The 24,884-nt window shown below is 36.6% G+C and overlaps 2 protein-coding genes across 26 annotated transcripts in view; both read right to left on the bottom strand.

The window, feature by feature from the left end:
• CHD2 (chromodomain helicase DNA binding protein 2) overlaps nucleotides 1–7,235 on the bottom strand; it is a 131,767-nt gene extending 124,532 nt beyond the window's left edge. For 15 of the 24 annotated variants that reach the window (XR_012415467.1, XR_012415472.1, XR_012415473.1 and 12 more), the window contains exon 1: nucleotides 2,576–3,112. Coding sequence is in view for 9 of the 24 variants with exons in the window: in XM_065548478.2 (XP_065404550.1) it covers nucleotides 2,576–2,676 (101 nt within the window). In the remaining 15 variants the exon portion in view is untranslated. Of the gene's footprint in view, nucleotides 1–2,575; nucleotides 3,113–6,259; nucleotides 6,393–6,734 lie in introns of those variants that run through there. The other 9 variants (XR_012415475.1, XM_073996791.1, XM_045396007.3 and 6 more) reach the window with 2 other exon arrangements.
• A 2,223-nt stretch (nucleotides 7,236–9,458) lies between these two features.
• LOC135971916 (uncharacterized) lies at nucleotides 9,459–24,606 on the bottom strand. Of its 2 annotated transcripts, XM_065548486.1 has the most exons (6): nucleotides 23,997–24,606; nucleotides 23,405–23,598; nucleotides 21,610–21,676; nucleotides 20,951–21,036; nucleotides 15,487–15,556; nucleotides 9,459–9,823 (listed from the first exon to the last, which is right to left on the bottom strand). In XM_065548486.1, exons 1-2 carry the CDS (start codon nucleotides 24,577–24,579, stop codon nucleotides 23,510–23,512), a joined length of 672 nt encoding a protein of 223 aa, XP_065404558.1. In that variant the 5' UTR covers nucleotides 24,580–24,606; the 3' UTR covers nucleotides 9,459–9,823; nucleotides 15,487–15,556; nucleotides 20,951–21,036; nucleotides 21,610–21,676; nucleotides 23,405–23,509. The 2 variants fall into 2 exon arrangements, with proteins under 2 accessions (XP_065404558.1, XP_065404556.1); XM_065548484.1 differs by lacking the exon at nucleotides 23,405–23,598.
• Between the last annotated feature and the right edge of the window lie 278 nt (nucleotides 24,607–24,884).

The raw sequence follows: 24,884 nt of genomic DNA, 5'->3' as shown, positions 1-24,884 counted from the left end.
GACTAAAGTAAAAGTTGAACTCGTACCTAGCTCTTGCCAGTCACGGAGGTAACAGTTAAGCATATACAAGTGACAAAATGACTCATCAGAATTAAATTCAAAGTAAAATCCGGACTATCCCTACAATGCTGCCTTAACCAGGATGCTTGTGTAACATTCTCTCCTTCAAGATCAGTGATCACATTGTCCCCAAACTACAGGGACTCAGTAATGAGAATTGAAATGCTTTTCAGTATGATATCCAGTCCAGAACATCTTGAAATACCAAAAAACGAGACCCATAATCAAACACGTTAACAATAAAATGCTAAATTATGTAGCATGAATGGCTATCACATATCTATGTCCTCCATCATTTATTTCAAAAAGAAAAGCCTTGTCCCTCACTTCATAATCAAGGCTCAAATATATTCAGTATATAGGAGCTTTTTTTAGAAAGGTCTCTTCCCACAGACTTGCTTTATCACTTAAAGATTCCACTGATTGCAGAAAAGGGTAATAAGACAAATATAAGTAATGCATTCCAGCATTGTGCTTAATTACTGATTACAAAATAAAAATACAATCCAGCCTGGACAACTGAGTCAAGTTTTGTTACTCAGGCTTCACAATGAAAACCCTAAAGTTCCAAACAAGTTGTGACTGGCAACTTTGCAAAGGTATACATTTGAACTCAATGCTTAGTCAAGCTAGAGTGCAGGAGGGACTTACTCAGCTGTGACACACCCAGTGTAACCAAGCCAACAGTTACTTTCACCTGTATACAAAATACTCTTAGAGAAATTTATTTTTCTTTTTTTTTTTAGTTTATTTGTTCAAGTGACACCCCTTCAAGAAAACCAAGTTCTTCAAGGAAGCCAAGTTATAAGGTTACCAGAAAGAAGCTAAAAACTAAAGGATCTTCAAAAAAAAAAAAAAAGATGACTCACAGCAAGAAAATATTTAATGGCTGACACACAGCAGTCACTCAATTTTTATGCCAGAAACAAACTTAGTCTATAAAATTTTATGGGAGAAATACCATGTGGTCTCAGGAGGTCTCTCACAACTGTCAATTGTTTTATTTGGGGGTATGGGAGAGTAAACTAACGATAAAATCTGTGAGTTTCAGTTAAAATTCAAATAAACTTCCAGATTCACTCGTCAAGCAATAACTTGCTACAACTGTCACAACCAAAAGTCCTTATCGAAAATATTTGCCCACCTTCCTCTGCTGACTTAATCTTTCTTTACAAATATACTAACTCCCTAACGGCCAAATATTAGTTGGAATGTGCATATTTTAAACAGCAAGAGAGAGAGAGAAAGAGAGATCAACATTCTTTTCTTGCTACTTGATGCCATTCTCCAAATCAAAGGAAAAAAAATAGAGGGCTCAACAAACATACCTAAGAATACTGGTTATTTAAAAAAAAGTTAATTGGCTCCAAGATTATGAACAGTTAATAGGTAAATTGTTATATCACGGTATGCATTTTAACTCATAATGGTATTTAGGCTAAAATATCTTAAATAACAGAATAGTTCATATCCTCTTAAAAAATAAGTAACTGCAATGTTGACTACTTTGACCCCAGTTTTAGGAACTGAAGGGCATTGAGCAAATATTAAAATTAGAATTCAGTCTAATTAGAACTAATTACACAACTAATTAGAATTCAGTCTCTACACAGAAAGAGAGATGAGATGATTACCTTTGTTCTCGTGGCAAGTATACTTTTAAGTTGGAAGCTACAGTAAAGTGCTCAAGTTCTACAAGTACTTAATTCTCTAAAGATGTTTAGTATTTTATACGCAACATACATTTGAGCATATAATTTTAAAATTAGTTACAAATTATTTGATGAACACTTCTCTGTAACAGAAAACGCAATTTCTGCTAGTTTTCATGAACTACCCAAATAATTCCCAAAGAATCTAGATTATGAGAACATACAAAACTCACTATCATAGTGAATTTTAACTTTCAGACTGTATTCAGAAACTTGACATACGCCCAAGCAAGTATCACCTGCATTGAAGAGGTCAACATCTCCTTTGAAGTAATATACTTTACTCAATTAATATAATAACTGAACTATGGCTAACTACAGTACAGCCTACTCCTTTCAACTGCTAAAAATCTCTAGTATGGGAGGAAAAAAACTTCGTCTACAGTAGATAAATCCACTGAATTTCTTGCTGGCTTGAATTCAATATGTGTAATCAGACATCGTTGCTAAACGATAAAGTTTTAACCAGAAATCCTTGCAAAGGTTTCCAAACAAGGCAAACCAGTGAGCCTAAACCGGAACGGTTTACGGGGACTCAGAATTCCCGAAATAGAGACCTAGGGAAGATAATTCTCAAGATTTGGCCAAGTGACCCCATTATGAGCCAAGCTGTCAGTCACCCTGCATTAGCAAGGGCTATTAACACTTAAAAGAGTAGTTTTCTGACATTTACTTACATAGTAATGGTTGCCTAACACTATATTCTGCCAGTTTTTAATGTTATTAAACATGTAACATTTTCTATTTTCTACTAAAATATCCCACTGTGAATCTTAAATATATAGTATTTAACACATACTGACCTGAGTTTTTCTCCATCAAATACCAACTGAGAAAATCTACGGTACCAAGTAAAAATGCACGGGGACAAGTTCAAATAATTTTCCCTTTGTTTATGAGCCATGTGTTAAACAGCTGTTAACACCCGTCAAGAGGTTTTCACTAAACGTATCCGCCTCTGACACTCAAACGTTTTGGTCAATGGTAACAAAATTAAACCCACTCAGCTCTTCACACTGCACGGGGGCGGGGAGGGAGGGACGCTAAGGTATGAAAAGGGAAAATGAAAATTGTAAAACTGGGCAAATTTTCTATTTTAAGATTTCCAAATAGTGCCTGTACTTTTTCTCCAAAAGCAGCAGCTTCTAAGACGATAAACCATTCCCGGAAATGGGCAAAAGAACACACGCTACAGGGTGCGCACCGCTACAGATATGGGCGGACACGACTGCCGGGAGCAAACGCATCCAGGAAAGTAGCCGCCCACCGGAAAGTCCCAACTAGAGTTCCCTTCCTTTTCCCCTCGGCGTGCGGCTCCCTGGGTAGGAGGAGGAGAAAGCGCCAGACATGCGCACGCAGCCAGACGTCACTGCGTTCTCTCCCCGCCCCCGCGGGGAGCCGTCTGACGTCACGGGGCGGGGGCTGCGGAAGGCGCCGCCGTTGACCCTGCTGTTACCAGGCGCGCGCACAGCCAATCAGCACCCCGCGCCGGCACCGGCCGGCCTTTGAACTCGGCACGGCAACTTCCTGCTGTTTGGCGAGTACACAGTGCAATGCAGTATGTCTGTCAGCGCTGCGGCACAAAGGAACAGCCATTTTGTGACTGAGCTGGACTTGCACCAAGATGCCAGGGGCTCAAAGAGCTGCTCCGTGCCCTAACTATCGAGCTGCCTTTTATTTCGGCACCAGAGCTCCCCAGAAGAGCAGAGAGGGGGAAGGAAATAGGTTTTGGTATTTCCGATTTCAGTTAGATTCAGTCTTCTCCAAAATCCCGTTTTTTAATGTATTATCAGCGTCATAAAATGGCTGCCAGTTAAACTGCCTGTTCTAGTACACAAGTAACTGCATTATGCCATGTCTAATCATCCCCAGCCTTTTAGAATAACTGCTAAAGTGCCAATGAAAATTGTAGGATTTACCCGCACCTCAGGTTATAAAAATCTGGCTCAAAGGCAGACGATTTGGAGATAAATTTAATAAACTCGTTCAATTCTTGAAGATAAATTGCGAACGTGGTGCCCTAAGAGAACACACTGAACTCTTTGTGTGCACACAGTCCCCTTTTCATTCTTTGATGTTACTTAAGTTACCCACAAGCTGCATATTATTCAGATAAAAAGTATGGCATACTTCTTGTATGTCCATCACTAAAACTTTGTTTTAAATACTTAGAAATTTTACAAATATCAAATGTTTTTAAAATAGCATTTTTAAAGTTAATTTTTAATCTTCAAAAATCGTGTTAAGTATTAGACTTTAGCATTAACTTCAAATTCAAATACAAACTTACGTAACCACTATTAACTACTGCACTATTTCCAAAAACAGGATATTACCAGATTTACCTAAACTTGCACTCATTCCTTCCAGATCCTAAAGTAATTCTCAGACCAAAGTTTACTTGACCTGCAAACTCATTTCTTCTTCTGTGGCTCAGGCTGCAAAGGTGATTTTCGTATTCCCTAAACACTATACTTTGGGCAATCAAAAGTCTGATGGCAGAAGGAACCAAGTACTAATTACAGGGACAGTTCAGCTCACTAGAAGTAACATTAATCTATCACATTAAAACACTAGTAACATTCTTCAGCTGCACAATTTTAAAAGGAAGTGATGTCATAATCATGTACATGTATTAAGGTATGAAATTTAGGGTAACTCATTTAAAAGTAACTACCTTCTTTTCAAAGAGTGTCTTAAATATTTTTGGAAATCCATCAGGTATATGATTCAAAGTACACTTGACAAATGATTTCAAAAGTACAGTCAGTACATGCTTCATGTTCAGCTGTAACCTCCACTACCAGGAGGCAAATGCCTGACAACTTCAAGGTAGTTTTCCAGGTGAGAGTAAAAATACTGAAAGAATACCAACACTGCTCAATTTTTTAAAATTAGAAAGCACAGTCTGATCAATGATGTTAACCACAAACCTTGCATAAGAAAGCCAAAACCCATGTGAGACCTATGCAAATGATACACTCAAGGGAGCAACAATTTTAGTGCTGAATCTTTAATAACTTGCCAGATATATCTGGAGGTTTTCATTTCTTCAAATTGTCATTACTTTCCAGAAAAAACAGTTTAGGATGAGTAAAAAACTTTTCTGTCCTCAATTTAATCTAATAATTTACATGGGCAATTCAATTAAGACAGCACTACAAACTGGGTGACAACTCAATTTGCAAAAAAATTTGGTAACTTATTTTCTAAAGCAAGGCTCAATATGCTTTTAGTCAAATAAAATAAATAGAATTCAGCAGATTAGTAATATGTCATGTTCAAAACTTTCAAATTCACTAGCCTAACAGAAGAGTGTATTATTTATAAAAATGAGAAAAGTAAAAAGAAAATTGGGAAGGAAAATCACATAATCAATCACATCCTTGTTAAACTACATGATTTAAAATTTATAATATGAAAATGCATTAAGAACACAAAAAAATGCATTCTATGTACTTTTTAAAATTAATATACAGAGGTCATACAACAAAAACATCTTAGAGGCTTTATTACTTCATCACTAATAAGGTACTCCAAGGAATGTGAAACAAATCATGATTTGCACAAACAGTACATTTGTAAGCTTCAGAAGATAAAGCATTCCAGACGACTCTGTCAAAATACATCAGTAAATTTAAAGCAGCTACATCTAAAATGTGAGGATAAAATACATCTACCAACAAGAAATCAATGTCTTAAGCATACAAATGCAAACCTTAAAATAATTTAAATGTAAAATATACAACTGTAAATATGATCACAATAACAAACACAAAATAGCAGTATATTAAGAGTATTCCAGGATTTCTGTTATTACAGATTTGATTTCATAAATGCAGGAACTCTAACCATCAAGTAAAGGTTTTGATAAATCATATCAAAATTTCCTAAAATGTCAAGTATATCAAAAGAAATATAAAGTCACATAAAAATATAAACTGAGAGGCATCAGTCAAAGGGTCCTTTAAGTGATTTTGTTTTTAAATGTACATTTTTTCATTCATATAACTTTCTGAAATGTCTATTTACTATAATTTACTACTACAAGGCTTCTCTATGGCCCTCAGTTACAAGTTTAGATATCCTGGATTCTTCAAAGAAAAAATTTGCCTTGTATGTAAAATGGTGCAATGCAGCAATGGCTAAACCGACAAGGTCATTTTTCTGCAGTACAAAAACCTAAAAACTGAAATTTACTGACAGAAAAACTGTACATTACAGGAAAGGCCCCTTTGAATAAAGGTACCTTACCTTTTGACTGCTGTAAGAGGCCTTAAGTCACAACTCAACTTTCATAAATTGCTACCAAAAAATTAGGGTGTGGCATATTAGCAATCTCAAGGTCATGCTTTAAAAAACGAATCCAAATTAGAAAAACACAATAAAACAGACAGCAATCCATGTCTGTCAAGGTAAACAATTGTAAGCTGAGGTTTCTCCCCCAAAAAAAAAAGACAAAAAGGAAGAAAGTTGATAGCTCATACCTCGATGCATTGCTGTGTAGCGAACTGTCCTCCTCTTGGCTTTTGTCCTTATTTCTCATCATCTTTTAATTCTTAAATATTAAGGGGGAGGGGGAATCTGTGTTTGCTTTGAAGTCCTGTGCCCAGGTATTTACTGTCAAAAGTTGAAAGAAAGGTAAGGTCCCGGCTTCTATCGATGCTTTTTATTATCAGGAACAAAGTCCTGACGATGTTAACGATATTGTTATAATACAACAACGGTAAGCACCAAAAAACTAAATATTTCTATTTTTTCCTTAAAAGAAAAAACAACAGGATAAACCGAACAGTGGAAGCATCACTATCAATAAGGAAACTTTCTCAAAGTAGCACACTCGATATAAATAACAATCTCTGTATCTTATTGCGTCATCCAAGAATTTCTCGTATTTACAGAAAACAAGGCAAACTTTAACAAATAAATCTTTAAAATTATCACCAATGATCGTGAACTTACCTGATCCATGTAGTATGTCCAAAGCAAGAGTCCTATCTACTAGTAGAAAAATATCAGATCCCAGATAATTAAAAATAAAGGCAAAATCCTCCGTTAAAAAACGAAAAATAAATAAAATAACCCTCAAATATGTTAACTGGTCAAAAAAATAAAGCAATAATTAATACTAAAACAGGTCCGAAAGAAAAAAAACCTCATTAGGAGAGCGCACAAAAATGGAGGTGCGCCATGGCTTCTAAGCTGGAAAAAACAACGACCTGGGCTCTCAGTACGGCTGCTTCTTTCCAACAAGGCACGAAAAGAAAGCTCCTAAAAGCTGCTTTTCTCCCAAAAAAAGGTTCGAATCGACCCCAGTAAGTCACTAGGAAAGGCAGGGGGCTACGGGGGCCCCCTGAGGCTGCCCGAAAGTTAGGGAAAGTTGCGTAAAGTGAGGCAAAGGCAGGGAGCAGAGCGCGCTCTCTCTAAGGCACAGCCGCCATCTAGAGCCTCCTTCCCAGCTCTGAGAGCTCTGCCTTTGATTGACACTCTCTACATTTACCCCACAACTCAGGTGATGTACCATAGACCCACCCCTTCATCTCCACCAAAAAAAAAAAAGAGAGAGAGAGAGAGAGAGATCCTCCATCCCAGGGAGCCTAAGGACCCCCACCCCCACACCTCCCTGCCCCTCCAGACCACCCCAACAGGGGGAGGGGGGAGGGCTTCTTAACCCCCTCTGGCTCAAGCACCCTTTTTAAGCCAGAGAGAAATGTAATTTGTTCCTTTTGTCTAAAGATCTGCTAAATATTTCAGTCCTTGAGCTAAAATAACTTCCTCCCTGGACAGGAAGTGGTGTTTTATCAAGCCATTTTGAAAAAGGGATAATTCTTAGAGAATCTAAAGCTCAGCTTAAGTACTAATCTTTGTAAAAATTAATCCCCCAATGGGTAAAATGATTGCTAAATAAAAGTAAAACCTTAATTTCATAAACTAAATTCAAGTTTTTCCTTCTTTATGATGCCTAAAAATAATCTAAAGACAAAATTTCAGGGGGAATTTTCCATCTCAACTGGAAGAAAGGGGTAATTTTTACAACTCAAGAGCGCCTCCCTAGTGTTCAGTTGCATTGGAGCAAAAGTTAATGCAACCAATTTTTACTCAAAAATATCCATTTTTCTTTGTTCTTTCACAAAATTCTTTAACCCATTATATAACCTTGAAAATATTACACTCCTCCTCCCAAAGAAACTTCTCATAATCACAATATATTTACTTCCCACACTGATTCAGGCAAAACAAGTATCTTTAAATTCAAGAGTATGGGCCAACCATCATCACCTTTAAATCAGTAACCCAAGAAACTCCACCTCCAAATCCAACAGAAAACACATACTCCAACACTTCCCTTGTATTTCAAATCAAATAAGTATACACAACCTTTCAACAATGTTATTAACAATAGGACATACCTGATTGCAAATTATCAAAGTTAATGTCACAAAGCAAATTCTCCTAATTATCAAGACCATGAGATCCACAGAAACAAATTACTAATTCCAAAAACAATATTCTCACCAAGCACTCCATTCAGACAAGCATATTCATACACCCAAAAAAATCCAATCAGCTTTCCTTTCTGCCAGAACCATGTCCCTCCCTCACTGAAGAAATCCATTTTAGATTTACACCAAACAAAAGCGACAATGTCCAATCTAGGTAAAATCCATAATCCAAACTGTTTCAATTCCATACTCTCTACACAAAGATAAATTTTATACCAAGATCAAAATCCAAAATTGTTTTTGAATGTAACAAAGACCAACCACCTCACATCAGTCAATAACAAATGGTGCACGTGTATTGACCATGGATGTGTATGCTGCAGTATTTGACATTAATCACAAACAATATGATTAACACAAAACAATTTAACCTGAACTATTTCTTCGTCTCATGTAAAATGGGAAAACAGAATCAACAACTCATTTTGTCTATCAAAATAACGCCTACCACCTTTGTAACAGTTACCAAAACTGGTATCAGTTGATTAGTAATAAATGAAAACCTGGCATTTAAAAATCAAACGTTAAGTAATCTATGGCAGGGTGCAGTTCATTTCATCTAAATTCCCAACTGTACAAAATAAAGACAATACAAGATATTAATCTTACTTCAAAGTTATATAAAATGGATTACACACATAATTATGAATGTAAAAAATTGTGAATACTCCAAGGACCCTAACCCATAAATCCAACACTTCTTATAGTAAGACAATAGGAGACATCAGTTTAAATATTCAGATGAATATTCTATAGCAAGATGTATTTATAGTATTAAAAAGCTTAAGAAACCATTTCAATCAACACAAAATAATTCAGAAGTATATGTGTATCCTCATTCTGAATTTTGGAGCAACAAGCAGTTTATTTCAAGTTCATTAAAATCTTGTGGCAGATTAAAATCAGATTCTATTATTACCCATTGAGTTGTTTTGAAAGGTGTTTCATGAAAGCACAAACAAAACAGTATTTAAACCAAATGACCATCTAAGAGCACAACTTTGTGAAAAATGATAAATCTTCATAAACCAAGTAAAATTTTTTGATTACACCATTTCCAATTTACCAGCTTTATTCAGTACACTTTACCACTTGGCAACTATAAAGGTCAAAGTATTACTAAAATAAAAGTAAACATTTAATGAAACTTCCACTTAAAAAAAAAAAAGCCCAAACTGAGAAATTTTAAAGTGTTATAAATTTTATTAAAGTTAACATTCCAAGAGGTCATACTCATACAAATCAAACTACAAAAAATTCCAGGCATAAAAACTATTATCTGTGTTAGTGTGCCATCCTCCTTCTCCAAATGTCAAAATGTCCACAAAAAAAAGTCTTTAGAAAGTCAAATCCACTGTCCATTTGTGTTGGATAAGAAACCTATGTCTTCATTCACTGCATGGAATCCATGTTAAAAGAACCCTGTCTTGGTTGTGTATTATCACAGGACTCTTGTATTAATCCATTTTTCTCAATTCCCCATAGTAGACTGCCATCTTGATTTCTCAGTGGTAGGGTCCATTTGAAACTCTTCAAGCTGACTGGGTGCTTGATGAAAAAATTAAAAGAAAAAAATGCTGTTGGAATCTTAATCTTTTAAACAGAAAACAGCCACCCACCTTGAAGATATCCTACCATACACAAAACTTTAATTTTGTAACAGCTTTCAACTATGAAACTGTATATTAAAGTTGTATGCAAAACACACACACAATTCCTCCATAAGACTGCACACCAAAGTAACAAAGTCTTTGTACTACCACAGATACATTAGTATCTATAAAAAGGTCCCAGTGAAGAGTCAGATTTTTAATATTTAACACTAACATCATTATACTGTGTACATAAAAAGTAAAAACAAAAATTAAAATTCAAAATTCCTGGAAAGCTAAATTACAGAAACACTGTGGATTCTAAATCTCAATGCAGAAAACTTTCCAAGCTTCTTCAAAGAAAACTAATTATAGAAAAGAATCTTAAGGGATTTTAAAAACACACACACACACACACACACACACATAAAGCAGTCGATCATAGCATAGTTTTTCAATCCAACAGATGTTGATTTTGTTTAGATAATGAAATGGCCACTATAGGTGACACCATCTTTAACTACATATCTGAGAATACAGAAAAGATGTAGCCACCAAAAAAAAAAAAAAAAAAATCAAAAATGCAAAATATCTGCCTGGCTTGATAGATCTGCCATAAAATGCTATCAGTTTTCAAATTATATGCAACTAAAATAATACTCTCTCATTACCAAAATACCAAATGTCTCACAGAAAAATAAATCCATTACTTAAATAATTTGAACTGAAGGGAGAAGTGAGAAGTCAGATGATTTTACCATTAAATAAATGATTCAGATTCATCATGACCAAATATAATTTGAAAAAACAAGATTTAAACCCTGGCCTTCTCTATAAATTTTCCAGCTCTCCAACTGAATTTGTGGAGATACAGTCAATGGTGACTGAATTTGAGGTAAATTTAAGGGCATTTTAGCCCATTAGGTAATTTCCTTGTCTCCTTGGCAATAATTAGGATATACTGTTTACTACACACAATACAAAAATCTACCTATTTAACTATTTGGTTAACCGAGATATGCTACCCATATTAAACAAAAACATTGATTAAAGGGAGTGTCACAGCATCAGTAATAAATATCAAAAGCAAGATATTTCTCCTTAATTGATCTTGCTCATTTCTCCCCAGCTTTAAAAAGAAAACTAAATTACTCAATTCATTCCTGATCTCAGTAAAATATCTTCCATCTGACTTGTTCATTGCTTAAAATTAAGGGACATGTACTTCTATAGAGAAGTATAAAAGTAAAAACATCATTCTCTGTCAAACAGTTAATTACAACCCAATTTCTTTTCAATCTCTATTGTTACAAGGTTCAAGCTCTAAATGAAGTTGGTGATGTAAATACTATTATGATGAACCGATGACACTGAGAATGCATTAATATCAAATTAGTCATATTTCAATATCTGTAGATGCAATTTATTCATCTTGGTACCTTAATTAAAAAACTCAAGTTTTATGTTTTTCTGACACAAGACAGATAAAATTTATCCAGATTTCCTTCTAAATCCATTATTTTTTAAAAAAATCAAAAGAAAATCTAATGACATTATTAGTATTTCAAAATTAATAAAATACATTGGTTTATGTGACAACAGCAGAGATTAGAAAATAGCATATTTATCATGCTCTCACAGTCATATATTTAAAGACAGTTAAAAAAAAAAAAAAAAGTTAAGAAAAGAATGCCTCAAGAGAAAACTCTGACAACTTTAAGGACATGAAAAAAGCTATGATCAATCTGCACTCCTGCAAAGCCAATCCAAAGCCAAAAGTGAGAATTTTGTTAATAAGGAAAAGTGTTCACTCAAGCATCAGAGATTTAGGAGTAATCCATTTATTTTCATAGAATTCAAATTCTTATAAAAACTTTATTTGCAAATAAGCAAAGTTATGCTAAAAAATACAAAAAAGAAATCAGGCTTAGTTCTGTGAGCCTGGAAATTCTCTCAGAAACAAAATCCACAGTTCTTCATCTGTAAAATAAAAATAGTACCTACCTCTTGTAGCTGTAGAAAGAATACTTATATAGGACTTATATTACCTGACATATAGAAAGATCTCAGTAAATGTTAGCTATCATTCTGATATACCACAATAACCGAAGTATTTTGAGACCTACAAACTGACCTTACTGAATCAAAGTTCATTTATGTATCATCAGTAAGAGTATCTCTGAAGAACATACAGGATCATGGGGTCAGCAGTCTTGCATTAAAATCAAAATTCTACAGAAAACTGGGTAGGGTTTAGGTATCAAAGCCCTCTACGCATTCCTTTCCAGTAACTTGTGAATTACTGCAGACATGGAAGAGATGTTTTGATCTACAACTCCATCAAACAAACCTAGATCTTTTCTATATTTCACATATAACCTTCAAGCTTATAATATAAATGATTAAAATTTTTTCCCCTTTGATATTATACTTCCTTTTTAAAATAATGTGCATGTTCTAAGAGTACCATTCCCACAGCAAAAGTAAAAACTTAAATGGCAACAAAGCTTCAGTGAGTGAGTACTACCCCTTAAAATTCCCACATATCATACATCCAGAAGAACATAAAGTAGAACATGGAGGTCTTCTCTTCATTGTATTTTTAATTATTTTTTAAGATGGAGGTCTCACTACGTTGCCCAGGCTGGTTTCAAACTCCTGGGTGGAAGAGATATTCCCACCTCAGCTTTCTCAATAGCTGAGAACACAAGTATATGCCTCTGCACCCAACTAAGGCTTTATTTTTTATTTTTTTGAGATGGAGTCCCTCTGTTCCTCAGGCTGGAGTGCGGTGGCGCCGTCTCGGTTCACCGCAACCTGCACCTCCTGGGTTCAACCGATTCTCCTGCCTCGGCCTCCCGCGTAGCTGGGACTACAGGCACACACCACCATGCCTATCTAATTTTTGTAATTTTAGTGGAGACGGGGTTTCACTATGTGGGCCAGGCTGGTCTCGAACTCCTGACCTTGTGATGCGCCTGCCTCGGCCTCCCTAAAGTGCTGGGATAACAGGCCTGAGCCACCACACGCCTGGCCTGGTATTCTTTTTAAATTCTACTTTAGTAAATTTGTTCCAAAAACACTGGGACATGATAAAATACATTGCTGGTGGATACACAGGTAGTGATTCACCATCTGGATTGGGTTTAGGAGGGCTCCCCTAAAATAAACCATCTCCTTTCCTCTACTTCTCAGCAAATTTTCCCATTTTTAATAGCAAAGAAAAATGGGGTGGCGGGACAGAGAGTAGTATAAAGAAAAAGAAATTAGTGACTCCTAATTGTCTTAATGGATGACTATCATAAAGCTACTATTATTAATGTAACAAATTATTTTAAAACCTAAACACTTATTTCAAAGCCAATGATGGGACAAACAGGTGTAAAATTACCTAGAGCAAAAATTCATCCTTCTCCTCATGTAACTAACATTCTTGCTGCTTATGATGATTTCAATCTTCTTCGTCTGTCTTTAAATGTGAAAATATTTATGTAAGAAAGCCCTGAGAGGCTAGGCACAGTGGCTCACACCTGTAATCCAATCACTTAGGGAGGCCGAGCAGAGGCCGGGAGTTCGGAGTCAGAGGTCGGGAGTTCGAACACCTGAGGTCAGGAGTTCGAGGTCAGCCTGGCCAACATGGTGAAACTTCATCTCTACTAAAAATACAAAAATTAGCTGGGCGTGGTGGCAAACGCCTATAATCCCAGCTACTCAGGAGGCTGAGGCAGGAGAATCAATTGAACCTGGGAGGTTCGGGGTTGCAGTGAGCTGAGATGGCGCCACTACACTCCAGCCTGTGCAACAAGAGTGAAACTCCCTCTTGGGACAAAAAAAAAGAAAGCCCTGAGCAGTAAATTAACATATGTTGTCTTATTACCAAGATAACCTTGAATCTTCAGTAGAATATATATTAACAAGTCTGGGTCTTATCGGCATAAAAACTAACTATAAAATGAATGTCAATTATGACAACTAAGAAAAGGAGTCATCTTATTTAAGGTTTACAATCAAATCAAATATTCCATACTGTTCTCATTGGTTTAAAACTTGACTATATATGCAAACTAAGCGATGGAGAATTGCAGAGAAAAAATGAAGTCTTGTCACTTTTAATTTTTACTTAGTCAAAATTTTGCCTTTCAGGCATGCCTAAAATTTAATATTTATTAATTCATTAAAACTTGTTTTAATCGTGAATGTCTGTTTTTAAATTAAACCCAAACACTAGCTGAGAAACAATGTTTAACAGAAGCTGTATTGATACACTAAGTATTTATTGAGCATCCACTATTTGCCAGGCAACTGATCTCTTTAAAATGACCACAGCCAATAATTGTACTATATTAGAAAAGTTTTCATCTCTTTCATCATCTCGTATCAAAAAACAAATCCCCCTCCAAAAATATTGTTGCAGGCCCTAGTAGCCATTTACACAATGCAAGCTAAAGTAGCCATAGGCAAAAATTATCATCCAAAATTTAGATTCCCAAATGTGATTTTAAAAAAAGTATTTTTATGAAGTAGCTAATATATAATTACCAAAAAGGTTGTCAATAATAAATCATGTTGGCCAGGCATGGTGGCTCACACCTATAATCCTAGCACTTTGGGAGGCTGAGGTGGGCGGATCACCTGAGGTCAAGAGTTCAAGACCAGCCTGGCCAACATGGTGAAACCACACCTCTACTAAAAATACAAAAATTAGCTGGGCATGGTGGTGTGTGACTGTAATCCCAGCTACACTGGAGGCTGAAGCAGAAGAATCGCTTCAGGCCTGGAGGCGGAGGTTGTGCTGAGCCAAGATCACGCCACTGCACTCTAGCCTGGGTGACAGTGGGACTCTGTCTCAAAAAATATAGTAATAATAAATAATGTTGATAATTCACCAAAATTCATTTATACAACCTTCCCATCAACTCTTTCCAACTATTTTTCAGGCTGTCAGAAAAACTATTCCAGAGGTAGTAACCATATGTCTTCTAACATCAAAGCATAACTTCAGGGACAATCAGGCTAAAGAACTTTTTGTTGGGCTTTCAAGTTTAACTTCCAAATTAATTAATTAGAAGTAATTATAATATTGGAAATCATTAAAGATTATGTTCTATTACCAAAAGAGAACCCAAGGGCTTCTGAGTTTTATACAGGTTAAGGCAACGCTTAACAAAAGGAATAGCTGTAGGACCTAGGATAAACTTTCCCTATAGATGAAACAGGAAATACTTTAGGCTTTGTGGCCATTCAATACAACTCCTCTGCTTGCTGCTGCTATACTGAGAAAGCAGCTGCAAACAATAACTAAATGAAAGAGTATAGCTGTGTTGCAATAAAACTTTATTTACAAAAACACAGAGGAACCATTTATCAACATCCACGTTCATAATAGTGTTAGAGGTATGTTCAAATGTGGCTTGTTTGCATTTTAACTCGCCTAGGTGAAGAAAGCAGAAAATAATAGATTGGAGTAAATTAATAAGCAGAATCTCCATGCTGATTTTCTTGTACTGTGTTGTTTCACTAAATCCCTCTATTTACAATTCTGACTCAAATTTTCAAAATTTCCAAAGTAGTATTTAAACTTTTTAAACAGGTTAAACATGTAAATTGAGTAATACTTACTAAATGCTTCCACCAATGTCTACTTCATTGTATGGGGCCTTTAGAGGATTCACTTTGAGGTTCATTATTGCTGCAGAGGACAAAAAGAATTTAATTTTATACATAAAAAACGAAAACAGATTATTAAGCACCATGATTTATACCCAAAATGTCAACATCTTGCAAGGATCATCTGCCAACAGACCAAAAGATGTATGCATTTATTAACAATATAGTCCAAGCAGAAAACATACAAGCTCTTGAGTATCACAAATTTGGCTGTACAAGAGTCTCCTCTGTAGAATGTTACTACAAAATCACAAGCATAAGTTTCAGCCCCTAAGAACTCCAAAAACGTAGGTAAATATTTGGGCTCCCCAGGTGGATCTGACAGTTGGGAACTAGTTATTTAACAGAGTCAACATCACTCCTACAGTACAGAATTGTTTCACTTTCTAGTCTTACATCTATTTACTTTCAATTCTTCTACAGGAAAGCTTACACTGCCCACCTGTAAGGCCACTTTCTCATTCCTTAGTATTACCATATTATTTCACATTTTTATGTCTTTAATCAACACTAAGACAAAATGATAGGAAACCATAGGCATCATTTCAAACTAATTGTACCAATCTACTCAACTAAACCAACACTAATCATTCCTAAAATACATGCTTGATAATAAGAATTTATCCAGCCAGGCCCGCTGGCTTACGCCTGTAATCCCAGCACTTTGGGAGGTGGAGGCAGGCAGATCACTTGAGGTCAGGTGTTTGAGACCAGCCTGGCCAACATGGTCAAACTCCGTCTCTACTAAAAATACAAAAATTAGCCGGAAATCACTTGAACCCGGGAGGCAGAAGTTGCAGTGAGCTGAGATCGCATCACTGCACTCCAGCCTGGGCAACAGAGCGAGACTCCGTCTCAAAAAATAAAGAAAATGTATCCATACTTCCCACTAGTCAGACTTAAATACCTCATAACTAAACATGGAAAACAGCGTTTCCCATATCTCAAGTAACTTATATACTTTTCTCATCACTCCTGTTCCTAAGTATGATTACAATAATCATCCCACCCCCAAAAAGAAAACTTATTTAAAAGTTCAGTTTGAAAATGGGCTGGGTACAGTGGCTCACACCTGTAATTCCAGTACTTTTGGGAGTCCAAGCTGGGTGGATCACCTGAAGTCAGGAGTTCAAGACCAGCCTGGCTAACAATAGTGAAACCCCAGTTCTACTAAAAATACAAAACTTAGCCGGATGTGGTGGTGCACGTCTGTAATTCCAGCTACTCAGGAGGCTGAGATAGGATAATCACTTGAAAACGGGAGGCAGAGGCTGCTGTGAGCTGAGATCACACCACTGCACTCCAGCAGCCTGGGCAACAGAGCAAGACTCCATCTCCAAAAACAAAAAGAAAAACAAAATGTAGCAATTTAAGGTTTTTAGAAGGAAATAAAGATTAGAATTTACTTTACGCTACCCAAATGCTTTTTTAGGACTAATTTTCAAATTTATAGAGCAAGTCCCTGTTTTCCCAAATCTAAATTCCTTTAGTCATTCAGACAGATCATAATCAAGAAATATAGCAAAGATCTGCTTCAAAATTACTCTAAGAGTAGGTGCTAAATTATCTTCCCAAGAAATTGACAAATGAAGCAATTTAAAAGGAACACAACATATTTCTAATCTTCCAAATTTAATCTGATCTTATAAGTAACAGAAGGTTTTGTGAAGAAAGACAAATCGTAAACCAAGTAAACCCTTAAAAGAAGGGTAGAACTGACTTAAGGAATCTTGGTAAAAGAAATGTCTAAGGGAAATCCCTCACACTGCTCTGATGAGCTTATAAATAAGTTATCTACCAGTAGATAGGGTTCTCACACCACCAAAGACAGAAAACATATCTCACTTTGCATCTTCACAAAAATTACTGACACTAACGTAATCTACCATAGCATCTCCTTCCCCATGCATCACTCACAAAAATTACTCACAACCAAAATTGACAAAGTCTAAAATCACTTTGCCATCCTTGGAAAGAGGGGAGAAGAGAGCAAAATTCAGCTTAGGCAGACTATCAAAGTTGATGATTTTGCTCATATTCCCACCTATCCTATTTCGTAATATCGTAGTTTCAGATTTAATAACTTACAGGTATAATATACATATTTTGGTTGTTCTTTTAAACGGTAAGGACGGCTTTAGTCAACTGTCTTATTATTAGTCATTTATGCTTTTCTTAGAAAACTTGGTTTTTAAAACAATATTTTTACTTTTTTTTTTTTTTTTTGAGACGGAGTCTCACTCTGTCGCCCAGGCTGGAGTGCAGTAGTAGTGTGGATCTCAGCTCACTGCAACCTCTGCCTCCCAGGTTCAGGCGATTCTCTTGCCTCAGCCTCCCAAGTAGCTGGGACTACAGGCGCGTGCCACCACGCCCAGCTAAATTTTTTTTTTTTTTTTGTATTTTTAGTAGAGATCGGGATTTCACTATGTTGGCCAGGCTGGTCTCGAATTCCTGACCTCAGGTGATCCGCCTGCCTCGGCCTCCCAGAGTGCTAAGATTACAAGCGTAAGCCACCACGCCTGGCCAATTTTTAACTTAAAAATAAAATCTGAGAGCACCATTAACTATAAAGTCATTAATATGTCTAAGAAAATTCACAAACCTCAAAGTTAAAATATAGCTTTATAATCTAAATTAAAATGACTATGATTACTACGTAGTACACGCTAAAGATATAATTGTTTGGGAAATAATTTCAAATACATAGCTTCGTTTCAAAAGGCAGAAGAATGTTTTCTAAAACACAGATATGTCAAGCAACATACAAGGTATATATCAAAACTTTTATCGTATTGTTATAGAAAACATGCTACTTGAATGTTACATAAATCATCAAGTCATATATTTATAACCTAAGGATCAGAATATCCTTCAATTTAAATTGTAAAGGTTAATTACATTAAAAAAATAGCCAATTTGAAAATCAAAGTACACTGAAGCATTCAATCTGGAAGGAGGTAGCCGGTAAAATGAAGATATTTATCTTTGATGTAGAAAAATTTTGTAATGGAAATTAAATAGATTGTATCAGGCATGAACACTATAAATCCTCTTATTTATAACATGATCATGGCCAGGTGAAAAATATTAAAACCACTTAACTTTATATTAGATACATTTACTACATCATTAGAAAAATTTTTTTTAAATGCTTTTATTGAAGCATTCTAAACAGTGTTTAAAGACAGTATTAATTCCTTAATCGCTTCTCTGAAATCAATTTACAAAGTTTGTATAAGAGAATTAGGCATGCTTAACAATTTTTTTTAATCCCACAATTTGATAGCTAATAGGGATCTTAAAAGCTTGGAACTCTAAAGTCTTCATACAAATTATGAGATGAAGGTACAAAAGGAACAAAATGTCAAGACTGCAAGGCTTATTTACATTAGAAGGTAGGTCTCCTGATTGCTGAAACGTGTTAGATTTTCCACTCTATCACCACTTCTGATTAACAAAAGATAAAGAGATGTCCTCAACTATCTTTCTCCCCCTTATGCCACTCCACAATCAAATCTCAGTGGATAAAAAGTAAAATTAGTTGTCCATAGTACAAATTTTTAAATAATCAAAAAATGATGAATAATAGTAAATAAAACTTAGAAGAAAATTTACATTTGAAATTACCTATTTTATATAATCTATAAATGTCATGTCATGTCATGAAAGCCTTGTGATTACACAGCATGTCTCCTTTCGTTTCTATAGAATGTCAGGTAATTTTTTAAACAGTTTTTATCAGAACTAATGCAATCCAATTCAATCACAAAGTTGATCAGATTTTTATGATTCAAGAATTATCCCAAAATGCTAGAGTAGAAACAAATATGTAAGTACCACTCTGGTTCTTAAGCAGAAAACAGTGGTAAATAAATAATAATCCACCTTCCTTACAAAATACAGTACTTTAATATCACATCTACAGGATCCACTATATTTATCTAATATTATCTATCTATAATAATCTACATTTACATTTGACCTCATGTGCCAATCAATTATGTTCATTATACAAGACCGTCTCAAGCAGTAAATATCAAAACACTGAATATAAGCACTAACAAAGATCTAAGTACATGTGGATCTTTGATTCAACATTTCTAGCCCTTTCTAGCTGTTTTTTTATTAATCAAATTACACCTTCCATAGGCCATTATAAATGTATTGCCTGTTTATACTTAAACAAAGATTATGCTTCACATAAAAGACCCATTTCTTAATTTCCATAACAGTGCCCAATGACAGGAATGCCAATTTAATATTACATCAATTGCACGGAGGAAACCCTAATCTTGGCATTTGTGTTAAAGTTTTGAAGTGAAGGATGTTTCAACTGTTCTTGTAAATGTTGTATCTTTAAAACACTACAGTTAAAAGTCAAACATTTAGTTTTCCCTTGCACACTGTAACACACCCAAATTTGATTGAACTGCAAAAAAGGACTCAAAAGTTAAGCTGAAGCAAAGGCAATAAAAATATTCCTCTTATCACCTATTTCAATCAATAGAATAAGGCAACATCAAGCACTGAAAGACTGTATTTTATTTTCCACATAAATTTTGAAGAAAAGTAAACTTGCCCTTATTTTAATTGATCATTTGGCAATTCTTAAAATTTCCCAAGATACCCATTATTACACCGCGTATTTCCTCTAGTCAATCACTAATAACAGCTTGACATTAATTTTCAGATTCAACGTTAACTTCTAAAAAAGGCATATTTCCTTAAAAATATCCGTGGACATTTTTTTAAATTCACATATCTAGCTTTAAGATTTCAAAATGTGATATACACGGTATGTTAGAGGCCCAATACCTATTGCATGTGAAAATTATTTCTACCTTTTATGCTTTAAAAGCAATTACTAAGCAATTAAATTAGAGGACTCTTTATATGTATTAACTCTAATTTCCCAGAAAACACCACATTTTTGGACCTGTCTGAAAACTCATGAAAACAAGTAAAATGAGTATTTTAAATCTATTAAATGACTAAGATATGAAACTATTTAGTTTTTGAAATGTAGTTAAGAATCTTACGATCAGCAAATGCAAAATTCCAGACCATTCCTAAAATGTGATCTGTACAATCAAAAAAAAAAATGGCTGAAGATTGTATATACCAGATTTGTAAAAACATAATCTTGATGACTCTACTGCAGATTTAACCACAATCCTAAAGCACCATTTTATTAAGCAGTACTAAATGTCTTCCTGCTCCAATATAAATTACATGCATCGACTGTCTTAATAGTAACAGAAGTGTTTCAATGTCAGGCAAAAGAATTTGATGGTTTTCCCATCCTTTCAGTGATAAACAGTCTACAGTTTGTTTCATTAACAAACTTTAGTGATATTTTTCACTTAAATGTTGGTAACTATTCAACTGCAGATGTTGCGTAAAAACATTTACTTACTTGCTATATAAAATACTGACTTTCCCAAAGATTTCTTTTATCCTCAAGGATAAAACTCCAACGTCTCAGTCTTCAAAATGGCATACCTTTTGGTGAAAACAAAGATTCTAAACTTACTTATGAAGCAAACAATAGCAAGTAAAACTAAGTGTTTTTAAACTTCTTAATTACAAAAAAGAAACTTAAAATCTATGCTCAAAACCTGATTTTTTAAACATTCTTCCCTAAAATCTGTTAGTACGAACAGCAAACTAGTTCAAATTCTCCAATAAGCTTATTTCTTTAAACACTTAAAAGATTAAAATTGTTTGCACAGTATATAGAGTTCAACAGAAAAAAAGCTATCTTTGGTTCATGGTTTTCCTCCAAATCTAATCAGTCTTCTCTTGTTCCCAAAATTAAACAAGGTTTAAAGGACCTTCAGTATTTTAAACTATTCAAAGGGTACGTTAAGTTACAATGGCTATGCATATATGCTTTTAATCTTTCCTGCAGTGAAAAGGCTTAAAGGCTTTGTCAAATTATTTCAGATAGTTTACTCATATTCATAATCACAACTTTTTAAAATGATACCATTCACTGATTAATTGAAATGTAAATTATTAAAGAATAAAAAACTTAAGCTAATTTTTGTCAAAACAATAAAAACCCAGTCTTACCTCAAATAAAAGAACTCTATTTGTTCAGAACCATCAGCAACCAAATTAATTTTAATCTCTAAGTCACCTTTAAAAAAAAGAAGAAAGATGGTATTAATGTTTTGAATTTTAAACATTTCTTGGCCAACGATTCAGTGTGATGAAACAAGAAAATATTCCACAGACAAAAATCGATGGGTAAATTGAAGAGACGCCTCATCGACACACAACCTGTACATTTATGGTTGCAGTTATTTATCTTAGTATCTATCAGTCTTTGTTTTCCTCATCTTTTGGCTGTATTGACCAATACTAAAGATTAACACATTGAATTAAACAGAAATACAGAAAATTCAAATTTTTGGACTGATTTAAGATTACGAACCTTTTTTTTTTTTTTTTTTTACTTTCCCTCTTTTTATGACAGGCAATAAACAAACAAAGAAAAAGTTTACCATTCTTCAAGACAAATCATCTTAGTATCTCCCTTACCATCCAGAAATCTCTTTTACAATTATGAGCAATTAGAAATTAGCTCCTCTAAGAGAAATTAGTGAAGTTAAAATGGCCACTGGTTACTTTAAATTTTAAATCACAAGTTACTTGATCTCACCAAGTGGGATATTAGCTTTGTCTTTAAAGCTATTCTAAAACTTACAGTATCTAGACCTTTACTCAATTTCAAACCAGGGTCTTGAACATTTTCATTTCAGTCTTTCTCCTCCCCCATTTATCACGTAAAAAGATCTTTCAGGTTAAACTGCTAGCAATTATTTTGCATTTCACAATTCAAAGAGGATTCTAAAGAACTAGATTCAGAATATCCATTTAAAACCACTTTCAGTGCCCAAAAATTTCGGAAACATTGATTTGAAAAACCAAAATTGGTACTTAAAACAGATTCTGTAAAATCAAGATATGCGCAACTGATGTAACATGTACCATTATAAGAAGGCTACTCAAAAAACAAAACAATTTTACTGGAAAAATGCCCTTAGAAATATGGTCGAATAAACCAGTATCTGATTTCAGATGTACTATGTAAGTCTGCCCAACACTATTTTTACGTAGTTCTGCACCTTTACAACACAAGAGCTCCGCAGAATGAAGACAAATATATTCTAAAATACACAAAGGTTTGTGCGCTTCTGGTTTGTTCTTCAAACCACTACTTAAAAATTACCCTTCAAACATCTTTTTAAGATTCGAGACTATACACAGAACTCTACTAAATTTTATGAAACCTGTACTTTTAAAATACTGTTCCGTTTTAAGCATATCTAGATTTTTATACATGCAACAAATGCAACAAATATGGCTCCTCTTCATCGCCCATTACCGAGAGCAGTCCTACTTTATTCATATTTACATTACGAGAAAGTAACTTCAGGAAGAGATTTGGTGTCAGAATGTTCTTTTGTGAAAGTTTTTCGATCATGGCTTGTGATAATATACATTCTCAAAAAAATTAAATTACGAACTTTTGACTAGGAATTGACCCAAGTACGTTCTAACATTCAGGTGTGAGAAGTTACAGATAACGGCGCCTTGTGACCTTTTCAAAAAGTACCAAACAGTGTATTTAATAATATTTAAATATCAGGAGATCAAATGATCTTGGCGTAATTACTCGGTAAAATAAACATTAACCAAACGTCATCAGCTAGCACTGTAATTATCAAATCTATTTCCATTAAACAGCTTTGACGACACAGTAAACTTGTCTTCGTAATTCTGAAATACCAGCAGCACTCCTCCAACTTGCATTTTTCAAAGACAACCTTAACGTCATAAAGGTTTAATAAGCAGCAAGTACCTTCGCATGTATCACTGCAGCCGTTTCAAAATCGGCTTTGAAAGAGTTAAAAGCCAACACCCAATAGGAGGGAAAAAAACAAGTTTTATTTTTGTTGAAACGTAGTCAGGGTTCCATTGTTCTTTTAAATTCGATCATGAAGATGAGTTCCCACCTCACCGGAAAGAGGTTAAAAAGCTCCTCCGTTGGAGAACCTGAAAGGGATTTTTTTACCCTAAATATCAAAATAACTCACCAGGACAGAAAGGGGCTCTCCACGCCCGATCCCCTTCGGGCTCTCGCCGGCAGTCACCCGCCGCCCCTTTCCTGGCGGATCCAGTCCCGGCGACGAGGCCGCCCCCCGCCCACCTGCCGCCCGCGGGGTCTGCAGCGGGGCCCCGCGTGCCCCCTACCCCGGGACCCCACGACTCGGGCCCAGGGCACCGAGGCGCATCCCACCGGGGAGAGCCGGCCCGCGACCACAGAGGGGCCGTGCGAGAAGAGCCAAGCGGCGAGGCCTGGCCCGCCGCCCCCTCCTGCTCGCGCGCTCAAGGACATTTTGCTTTTCCTCCCAAGGACAAAGGACAATAAAAGGAGCCGGGGAGCCACTCACCGGGTCCGAGCGCGGCAGCCGGCACCTCCTGGTCGCCCAAGTCCGAGTCCCGGGCCGGACCGCCCGCCCGAGCCTCCCGCCCGCGCCGGGTCCAGCCGCCGGGGCCCGGGGAAGCCTCCGAGGCGGCAACCGCAGCGGCGCTTTCGGCGTCGTGGGCCCGGCCGCCCTGGGAGCCTCTGCCGCGGGCTCTGACGCCGACGCGCGCGGCCCGCCTCGCCTCAGCCGCGGCCGCCCCACTCCCACGGGCCTGCGGGCCGTCCGGGCGTAGCTCCCCGCCGGCTGGTGGGCCCCGCGGCCGCGGCGGAACGCCTGACAGCTCGGGGTGCTGCTGCCTCTCCGGCCATCTTGTGCCGTGTGTGTGGTGTCTCTCTCCCGTCTCCTCTCTAGGCTTTACTCCCTCCTCCTCCTCCCCCCGCCCCACACACCACACAACATGGCCTCTTCGCTGCGGCGGCAGCGGCTGCGGCGGCGGCAGGAGCTCCGCCGCGCTCCAGCCCGCTCCCCTCCCCCACCGTCCCCGCCTCCCGCCCGCAGCTCCGGGACCCAGCGCGCACGCGCGCCGCCGCCCGCCCGCCGCAGCCATTGGCTCCAGGAGCTTCCTGCATCCCCTATCGGGAGCGGCCTCACGCACGCTAGTTGGCGTCTTTCTCCCGCCCAACAACAACTACTTCCATCCTATTGGGTAATTTCAACCCCACCCCTTCCGCCTCCTTCGTGCGGATAGGCTGGCCTTAGTGCCATTCACTACCCGTAGGCGTTTCTGGTTTTCCTGAGAAGCTCCGGCCCAGGATTGGCTGGTGATGGAACCTTTGGGGTTGGAGCTGAGCTGTTGCTTTTCTCCCCGCAGTGCGGACCCCTCCAGGCTAGCTGTAGGGTACTTGGTATGGT

The sequence above is a fragment of the Macaca fascicularis genome, chromosome 7 (genome assembly GCF_037993035.2).
Source record: "Macaca fascicularis isolate 582-1 chromosome 7, T2T-MFA8v1.1".
NCBI classification, from domain to species: Eukaryota; Metazoa; Chordata; class Mammalia; order Primates; family Cercopithecidae; genus Macaca; species Macaca fascicularis.
The sequence above is the reverse complement of the archived record's forward strand: the minus strand, read 5'-3'. Positions and strand labels throughout refer to the sequence as shown.